Source organism: Xiphias gladius, chromosome 20, assembly GCF_016859285.1.
Source record: "Xiphias gladius isolate SHS-SW01 ecotype Sanya breed wild chromosome 20, ASM1685928v1, whole genome shotgun sequence".
NCBI classification, from domain to species: Eukaryota; Metazoa; Chordata; class Actinopteri; order Istiophoriformes; family Xiphiidae; genus Xiphias; species Xiphias gladius.
Window position 1 is genome coordinate 7,145,501 of NC_053419.1, and position 10,585 is coordinate 7,156,085.

Consider the following 10,585-nt stretch of genomic DNA (forward strand, 5'->3'; position numbering starts at 1 on the left):
TCAACTAGCCTTCATCCAGGCCTGACTCTGAGGAAGGGAAAACTGACGAAGAAGAACCTCCAAAATGAGACAACCACGTACTGGGAGAGCAACTTGCAAGATAACAGATGAAAAAGATGAAAATTACTTCTACTACATAACCTGACTGGTAGATTGATATTTGTGGATATTGAACAACAAAGCGGAGGCTAATACAAATAGAGAAAACTGATGTGTGTGACAACATGGGACCTGAAACCTGTTGAAAACGAATATTAACTACAGCAGTCAATATCTGCTGCTATGGATGCTATAAAAGGTTAACTGCTTCTAACACCACAAAAAGTAGCCAATTTACATGCAATGTAACATTTATCTGGTAAACAGAAACACTTTGACACAAGAGACATGTTAGCTTATTTATTCTTAATAAGTTAGTGTAGCAATGGCATGCTGCCATGCAGCATCATTTTGTAGAGTTGAGTTAAACTATTCGCAAACCTTTCTGGTGCTTCAATTGGTCCTACCAGCGAAAACAATAAGAAATAATGCCACTTTCTTAAAATTTCCCCATACATTTAAGATTATATCCTAATTGTCTAACAATAACCTTTTTGAACCTTTTCAGTCTGTCTTCAGAGCCTGTCACACAACTGAAATGGCACTTACTAAAGTGGTAAATGATATTCTGCTTTCCTTGGATTCAGATTCTACCTCTGTGCTCCTCTTACTGGATCTCAGTGCAGCTTTCAATACCATAGACCATTGTATACTACTAGAACGACTGAAAAAAAAGACTTTGCGTCTCTGGTCTGGCCCTCATCTAAAGTCCTACTTATCTGAAAAAACACAGCATGTCCCCTATAACAATACTGTATCAACATGTTCTGATACAAAACATGGAGTACCCAAGGGCTCTGTTCTTTGCCCTCTGCCCCTCTCTCTTTATATTACACCTCTTGGCCAAATTATTCCCACTCTTGGAATTAATTTTCACTACTATGTTTATGATGCCCACATGCCTATAAAGGCTGACTTCTCAAATTATGAAATTGTATGTCTGATTCTCTACTGTGAAAAGCTAAATGTCTCAAAATTTCATGCTCCTAAATTCAGATAAAACTGAAATACTGGTCATTGGCCTAACCCGACATAGACACCAGTTTGATTAAGTAACACTAACTCTCGACAACTGTGTGATTTATCATAGTCTGACAGCCATGAATCTGCGTGTCACATTTGCTCCTACCTTCTCTTTCAATCAGCACATTAAAGACATTACCAAGACTGCCTTTTTTCACCTACTTAAAATAGCTAAAATTCGGTCTTTTTTGTCCATGGCAGATGCTGAAATTCAAATTCACACTTTTGTTTCATCGAGAATTGACATTTAATTGGAATGCTTTGTTTTCTGGCTTGAACCGTGCTAGTACTAAAAGTCTTCTAATGGTTCAGAATGCCGCAGCGAGAATTTTAACTAAATCCAGAAAATTTGACCACATTACACCCATGTTAACTTCCCTTCATCGCCTCCCTATCCATTTCAGATCAGACTTTAGTGTGCTTTTCATGAAATACAAAATTCTAAATGGGCTTGCCCCCTCATACCTGTGTGATCTCCTTAAACCTTATATTCCATCCCGTTTCTCAGAATACAGGGTTCCTGTCTGTCCCAAGAGTTAAAAAGAAGCCTTCTGACTGCAGGGCCTTTTATTTTTGGCCCCCCTTCCTCTGGAATAAACTCCCTAATGACATCAGTGTGTCTGACTCTGTTGAGGCCTTCTAATCCAAACTTAAAACTCATCCATACGCCTTAACTTTCAATTACCATCTTATTCTTTTATTATTTCAGGCTTTGTACCTGTTACCTTTCTGCCACTGGCAGGTCTGTCTCAGTCTCAATTAATCTGTTAAACCCATTATATACAGTGTAGTCCATGTTGTCCGGCTGACAAGATTATTGTGAATTTTCTGAAAACCACCGCATCAATCTAACTCTGTTTGTTTGCTCCCTCGAGAACATGAGTGTCCAGGCTCTGTGCTCTCACTCTCACTCTCACTCTCTCTCTCTCTCTCTCCTCTCTCCTCCCGTTGCTCTCTGCAGGTATGTCTGCCTCTGGAGCTGCAGATGCTGGATCTGTGATCGCAAGCCACCTACTGCCCCCATGATCCTGCTCAACACCTGATTATTATTATTATTAGTAGTAGTAGTAGAAGTAGTAGTAGTAGTAGTTGTAGTAGTACTAGTAGTAGTAGTAGTATTAGTATTATTATTATTAATTTACATCTCTATGTGGAGCTTGCAATGTGCTATTTTCTCTTTCCTCCTGCTCTCTCTCTCTGTACATAATATTACAAAGAGTTTGGTCTAGACCTGCTCTTTGTGAAAAGTGTCATGAGATAACTTCTGTTATGATTTAGAGCTTCATAAAAACAATTGACTTGACTTGACTTGACTTTATAAAGGCTATTCACAAAGCATCTCAGTATGAAAAAGTAGGGAGAAGTACTTTAGTGTAACTTAGGAGTTTCTTAAGCAGGGGAAAAGATATCTGTAGGAAATGGATGAAGGGAGAAAGTTTTACAGAATGCGGATAGTTATAGATACAGTGATATTTTTAACTTAACATGATCTCATCAGAGATGTGTTTGCATTACTCACTTAATGAATAAACATTATTATGTCACTGATGCTATTTTACAGCCTCAGACTTTTTAATTCCTTTCTAATCCACTGCATCTTGCCTTGTATTAGCCTGGCAACTAATGGATGAAACAGATAAAATAAGGAAAAATCTTGTTTAAGGAGACCTTCTGAAATTCTCCAAAATTCTGGAAAAGCTTCTTTATTTTGGGAATATTACGACCCATGATAATGCCAGGTTCTTCTATCTGACGCTGGGAAACAGCAAAGTTGAGATATTTATTGCCTAATAGGTTAGTTTTAAAGTACCATATTATTGTTACATCCGCAGGTTACCTGAAAGTGTGTGTAGTGTAAAACCATAACCTTAGAGAACTGAGTCACTGGCTATTATAAGCTACTTGTGTTTTATGCCCATGGGCCACAATGCCTTATTCTGTCGAGGTCTAATTTAAATTATGGCTGTTCCCAACAGAAGTTAATTTTCTAGGTATGAAAACCTTTCTGCAATTTCAGAGCACCATATCTTATTCTCTCTGAAGAAGTAAATAAATTTCACTTCTGAGTTTGGATTGTCCTCGAATTGGCAGTATAAGGCCAACTCAGTGGGGTCAGATCTCGCTTTCATGCCAATGCAGACCTCTACCTGACTGGGATGAAGAAAAATGGGGGATATCCATAGCCAACTTTGGCAAACCATGTGGTATTTAAAATCTTAAAAACATTCAAGATTGACATAAGGTTCACAATGTTCTAGTTTATGTAGCTTTATCTTTATCCTGTCTATATTGTTTCCTTCAAACTGGCTTTTTTTCAACCTTAAAAAAGCTATTACGCGTGCCTATGACATGTGCACATACAGCATTTAAACACGGGGTATTAAAAAGATGGAAGCTAGCAAGTAGTCTCATGCGAAAATATGAATATTGGAGCTAATTGATTACAGTCAAAACATGTATTTATTGGTGTACAGGTGTAAATGCACATAACCTTCACCTTTTGCTCGCAATGCTGCGATACTGTTTTCTGCTTACACCCAAACACCAACCCACTCACACACAGTCACACATGAAAAAACAGAACATAGCTGAGGAGTTTTTTGAATGTTGTGGGATTTCTGTGGCCCTGTGCCCAGCAGTGCATGGCAGCCCCGCCACCCTGGCATCTGGCAGGGCAACAGACAAACGTAACGGCAACACCAGTGGTGGTCAGGGTGGGGGAAATTGGGGTGGGCGTGGGACAGACTGGGACACCTCATCTCACTACATGCAACCTCAAAAAGAAACTGTGATGGAGCAGCAAGAGAGACCTTCTTAATTACCTTGCTCTGTTTCCGCTGCAGCGGCAAGTGTTTACATGTACATACACATGGACACACATGGGGTGTTTTGAGTATGAGTGTGTGTGAAAAAAAACAGGGAGGGCACTGTGTATACACCTGAATATACAGTATTATAAAAACAACTTCTCAGTTGGAGTCCATCACTTAATTCTTTTTCTTTCTCTGAGGAGTGCGGAAACATCAAACACATCATTCCAGCTTTTGATCATGTTACACACTGATGATATCGCAACCAGTGTAACAGATACATATTATTACTACATGTGAAGCAACCATCCACTGTAGTATAATCTTACTTCTGTGACCTACTGTATCATCTGGATGCAGAAAATAAAATTCTACTCACTCCTGTTGCTGCATTGTTCTAGATGACTAGTTTAAGTGACATAAATCAACTTTTTTTTTAATCTATGGTTCTCATTGGGGCAAATTATAATTAGTATGGAAAACAATGTGGGCATGAGGAAATATAATGACATGAAGGAGCATAACATATGTAGGACTCATCATTCCTTTCCAGCAAATACCCATCAAAGTCTATGTGCTCATAACTTCATTACAAAACACATCATAAGTGCCAAACAGCCAAGGTATTTTCATGCATTACCGCGATCAAAGAAGAAAAGTAGACGGTTCTTTTTATTATTAAAAACATGGCAACTTAAGGATTGCGGAGGAAAGTAGAGGATAGTTAACTTCTGACAGCTACTTGCTTTGTTTTTTCTTGTGTGTGATTTCTTGGCAGCATGTTAATTTCACAACACACATATACTATGCTCTTTCTTTTCATTTCTTCCTTAATCATATTATTCCTTTCTCAGTCTTTCCATATCTGGTTCTGTGATGCACACAGCACACAGTGAAAAAGAGCTCTGGCTAGAGCAGGGAAAACTGACCTTCCTCTCAATGCGAATTATGAGTGTGATCTGGTCAAATCCCCACAGAGACTAAGTTTCCACTTCAAAAGAGTGGCTGTACGTACCCCGAATACTGCCAGCCCACAGAAAAGCCATTCAGACACTCAGAGGACCTGCAATAAACCCTGAAACTAATGGTGCTCAGATGATTCCAACACTGAGTAGTGAGTGATCATAGCTCCAACCAAGCTTCTGCAAATCCAAACTGTGAATGTAAATTACTGTTGAAAAGACTGGTTGATTTAAGTCATCTTTCGAGAAAAAACACCAATCATTCCCTGGTTCTAGTTTTTAAAAAGAGAAGATTTACTGCTATTTTCTGTTTTAAATCATTGTAAAATGAATATTTTTTGGTTTTGGACTATGGGATGGATTAAAAAGCAACATGAAGACGTCACCTTGGGCTCTGGGAACTTGTGAAGGCCATTTTTCAATATTTTATAGACTAGATTTAGGCTAATCCTTGGTTCTAGCTCTGCTGTGAATCACCACAAATCACAGATTTTGGTATCTTAAGAGACAGAGTGAATTACAAATGATAGAAAAAAAGGAAAGGAACATTAAGAGAATAAACAACACACTGAACAACAGACTGAATGCCAAAGGCAAATTCCTGAAATGATGGAGCATATGGGGAGCAAAGGTCAAGGTTTGAGGTGCAAAGTTCAGTGAGGCCGTTATCAATAAAGACCTCCTGCAAGCGAGGAGCTCCTTACACAAATAATTAACGAGCATTTGAGTCATTCCATGATTTCTGCATCAGAAAGCCTTCCAGCACTTTCTGATTTGTACTATGTTTAGAACATAAACAAGTGTGGGCTGCAGAGGAGAGAGGACAGAGCATGACAGGCTAAAATATGCACTGTTTTATCTGAAGCCAACGCAGCGCAGCCTCTTCTTAGTCATGAAGTATAATTAATGGTTTATACTGATCAGCAGAGATATTCCATGAAGGAAAAAAAAACACTGGCCTTCACTTCATGGCAGTTTATTGTAATTAAAAAACACACTCTTGATGTGTTCATACTTGGAGCAGAAATATTTTATCTCTTGCACAGTTTGGTTCGGATGTTGGCAGGGGTGAGGGGTGGGAAAGTGGAGGGTGGGCACATAGAAGGCAAGCAAACTTTCTTTGATTTCCTTGAGTTAAAGGCCTCGTGGGTGAGATTGCGAAAGCAAAAAGAAAGGAGAGGGAGAGAAAGCTGTCACTTTAAGCCATTAAGTCTTGCTATAAAACTCCTCCAATAAAAATGACAGCTGCAGCCCCCTTTTTTCAAAAGGGGAGCAAAAGCATCACATCAGGAACACAAAACTGGACGGCCGTAAAAGACAAACTTGGGCAAATGCTTTTGGCAGTGTAATTCCACCAGCCCACTCCTACCACCACACACACACACACACACACACACACACACACACACACACACACACACACACACACACACACACCCCTCCCGGCACCCTCCCTGTATTACCTTTGTTCCTGAGTTACTGCCAGAAAAGGAATGTAGCCCTCAGTCTCTCTCCCACACACACACACACAGACACACACATACACACTCACACCACCATGAATCTCACTTTCTCATCAAAGACCATGAACTTCATTGATTTTGGGAGTGAGTGTCTGTATGTGTGTGTGTGTGTGTGTGTGTGTGTGTGTGTGTGTGTGTGTGTGTGTGTGTGTGTGTGTATGCTGGGGGTACCTTATGTTCCCCAAAACAGAATGCACCAAAGAGTTTAGGTCCACTGGATTCAGGAAAAACAATACTCACACACCTCTTTAGCAGGTGGTAAAACAGGCCTTTGGACTAGGCACTTTTCAACAGTGTTAAATTAATTACGACCTATCAATAGAGGATATTTCGTTTCATTGAGCTCTGCAAATCATAAAGACCTTAGTCAAGTTAACTTTAATACTGTTCAAAACTCAGTCTGGACAGTTTTTATTTTTTTATTCACTAAATGTGTAATAGCTCATTGGGCTGCTATTCAGGACTGAACCAATTTAAAGAAAAAAACTGGGTTAGATTTTCCTAAAAGTTGTTTATATCAAAAAATGTTTGAACAAAAACTGTTTTCTTAATCAATTAATTACAAATTATGGCAGTACATTTCACATAGTAGTCTCTGTCTAAATGGTCAAGTCCATTTTATTTATGTAGCCCAAATTTGTCTCTGCCAGCTTAAGAATCTAGGCAACATATCTTACTGCGTGATACCCTATACAAAACTCAGTAAAACAACAAATGTGCAACATTCATCTGGTGACTCTTCATTACGCCGAAGTACCTTGGTTCTGACATATTAGCCACAAAACAATCAACCAAACAGAAAATCAATACCTAACCATCAAGTGACACATATGAAGGAAATGGGTTTTCCACCTCAGCATTGTTCAAACACTCTCCTTTCCTTACACAGTCGTGTTGTTTATTTCACTGACAGACCGTCATAATCAGCCTCTGCTCTGACAAAAGGACACATTCTCCTTTCAATGTCATCTCTTCAGTCTGCATAGCTTAATGTCAGATATGGAGGGGGGGGCTAATAGTAGGATCTGGCATAACATCAGTATACAGTGCTGAGCATAGAGTGCCAAAGCGGGGTGTCGTCATCACAGCCAACAACCGTTCTATAATTGTAAAATGTACTTGCAGTCATTTCAAACAGTTGCATGTCAGAATTTCTAATGCTGCACGAAAGATAATTACACTGAGTAAGCGGCTAATCAATATGTTCAAGGACTTTGCAGATAGCGGCGTCCTTGAAGTGGCCAATTAACAATCAGTGCTCAAGTGGACCTTTGAAGGAGCAAGTTTAAATATAAATGGTGATTTAAGGACTGACAGATTAGGACTATAGGCGATGAAAAGGCTGCTGAGACAGCATGCGGTGGGGCTCGGAGGAAAAGATGAGATCCAGCACTGCTGAAGAATTGCTCCTCCTCACTTAAACAAGCAAGTGGTGAGCCTTACATCAACCAGATAAGACTTCGCTGTCTGTATGTGCGGTCAAGTGACTGCATTGGCTACTCTGGCGCACACTTGGGCAGACCGAAACTTGAATCACTTTCAGCATGGACACACAATACAGTGCACCTGCAATAACAGCCTGTCAGTGTGTGTAAGACTGGCAGTTTAGCGTATTTCTGGGAAGCCACATAGAGGGTGTTGTGGCGACAGTGTCAGTGAGCGGGGTCTGTAACAGAAGAACGCCGCCCAGTGTCTCAGAAGTCCCTGTGAATCTCCTTGGTGCGTACAGGCAGCTGATGATACGTGTCGAGGTGTAACATGATTCCTTCATGAAAGAGCAGCAGACACAATAACAGGGCTCACCTATGGCTCTGTGCTGTGTCTCTGCTACAGGGGACAAGGGTCTGCTCTGTTCACGTTGACAAACTTATGGTAGTGTTCAGCATTAATGATTTAGAGGCTGTTGTGTGAGTGACCGTGTGTGTTTGAACTAGAAATTAAAAGGATCCATTAATAAAAAATTAGACATCAGATAGAATTAATGGTTTCAAAAAGAGTAGCGCATAAACCAAATTGTTTAACTTTTTCTGGAAATTCAAACATGTCCTGTGTTAGTCTACTATTCCAAATTATGACAGCTGTGTAAATGCTCCTTTTTCCCTCTCTACTTTCTCGGGAAATGAAGCATGAAAAATGAAGGCGAAAGTTGCCACTCTGCCTCTACAACAAAACATAAAGTGCCAGATTCAGCAGCTTTCACTAAGTCTCCTCTATAGCCTGTGATCAGCGTGTAGATTAAATGGTGCTTTTCAATCCACACGAAATAGGCTTCTGGTCAAAACTCAGAGTGAGACCCGCAGTATCCACCTGTGTCACCTGCTTGTAGCCTAACTGATGTGTGAAGTTTGCCCTAATCTTAAACTCGAGCACACTTTTAAGAGACAAAACTCAGACTGTCCTTAGTAAGTCAGCAACTTTGGTTAGGCACAGCAACAAGTTCAAATCTCAATTATTATTGCTGCTGGGGTTCATTTTTAAACCACCAGCTACACGTACAACGGAAGCAAATTTAGCCGCAAGTTAAACAAACATAAAAAAAACTTGAAAAAAAAAAAAAAGGCTTCTATGCATATCTATATATTCTGACCAGAGTTACCAGAAGACTTTAGGAAAACACACGCAACTTGAGCACAACACATTGCCTTTGCTAACTTCATACAGACAACACATGCTATAAAAAAACAAACTGCTCGTTTAAGCTAAAACTAAGTTAAAACGGTTTCGGACAAATTGTTTCGATTTCTTTAGTCCTAGGCTACTTGTTAACGCGCACAGCAAACCCCCAAAGTACAACGGCTTGGTCTGAGTTTACACTTTTCCTTATGGAACTGATTTAAATTTAAATATGGCGACGGCTAAAGTAGACGCGCAAAGTTAAAACAAGTACATTTAATTGCAGCGCACGCGAGGAACGCGCACGGCTTATCCCGAGTGAGATGCCGCTCCGTATCAAAGCCCAATGTCACCAGCTCAGACAGCCACATTGGATATGCAACACAGCCAGGATATGGCTTTCGCTTGTGTTTTTAGAAGAAACTCCTAACTCTGTGTCACTACGTTTGAGTAAAGAAAGCGGCGTCCGCTACAGTTCTCCCAACAGTTCGAAACATGTTGATGCATTTTGGCAAGTCGCTCCACGCGCTGTCAAAAGATAAAAGGGGGCAAAAAGAAAAGGGAAAAAAGAAAAGAAAAAGAAACGGAGCGCGAGAACGTTTCACACTAATCTGCCCATGAAAGTCCCATCAAAGACCACACATTCATAACACAGCGAGGCTTTGTCATTACACAAACAAACTTACCCAATGACAAGAACGGTTTGGTTTCCATGTCTGTCTGGTAGGTTAGCTCATGCCAGCTGAGACGACCGCGTTTGGGAGTTTTTCACAGGCGGCTGCTGCTGCTGCTGCTGCTGCTGCTCGAGCAGACCAGACCAGACCAGACCAGGGCTCTGCTGCTGCTGCTGCTGCTGCCGCTGCTGTCCTCTTCCAGAAGACGGGACTCGTCTCGGAGCGGTAAAAGTGACAGGTCGGTGTCTGATAGTCTCGGGAGATAACCTAGTGTCTCTGCCTCTGTTTGTTCACTCAGCTGCTGCGCTCACACTCCTCTCCTCTCCCTCTCGTGCTCGGTGTGTAACAACTCCAACTACTGGATCTGCACTGCAAAAGGGACCTGTGCAGGGGGTACTCCCACCAACGCCGGCCGAGCTGCAGCGACACCACCGATGGAAACGGGAGCCTTATCACTAACTTTGAAACGAACGCGAAAGAAAAAAAAAAAAGGAGGGGGGAGGGTAAATATACAGTGCATTTCATCCCAGATATTAAAAGTCTACAGTTTTTCCTCGAGGTTTTTTTTTTTTCCCAAATCACGAGGAACTCTTTCAGCTGAGCAGCAGCTTCTTATTCTTCTCGCTGCTTATCTGCTGTTATTTTAACCTGGTCACATCTGTTGAACCAGGGCTGTTGGCTCAGTAGATGGATGTTTCAACTGCATTTAGCTGCTCAGTGCTGAAGAAATTAGCCTCTCTCCCTCTCTACCAGCAGCCACAACATTAGTAAAATAAAATAACATAAACACTCACTTACACAGTAGGGTTGTGGTTTGATAGTGTTTTATCCTCTTTGAATCTGATATCAAATCTCTTGTAGAGCATTTTTACCGATTTCTG

At 40.7% G+C, this 10,585-nt stretch overlaps 1 protein-coding gene across 2 annotated transcripts in view; it reads right to left on the reverse strand.

The window, feature by feature from the left end:
* rxraa (retinoid X receptor, alpha a) overlaps window positions 1–10,046 on the reverse strand; it is a 111,659-nt gene extending 101,613 nt beyond the window's left edge. For both annotated transcript variants that reach the window (XM_040157329.1, XM_040157330.1), the window contains exon 1: window positions 9,717–10,046. In XM_040157329.1, coding sequence (XP_040013263.1) covers window positions 9,717–9,744 — 28 coding nt within the window. In that variant the 5' untranslated portion in view covers window positions 9,745–10,046. The remainder of the gene's footprint in view (window positions 1–9,716) is intronic.
* Between the last annotated feature and the right edge of the window lie 539 nt (window positions 10,047–10,585).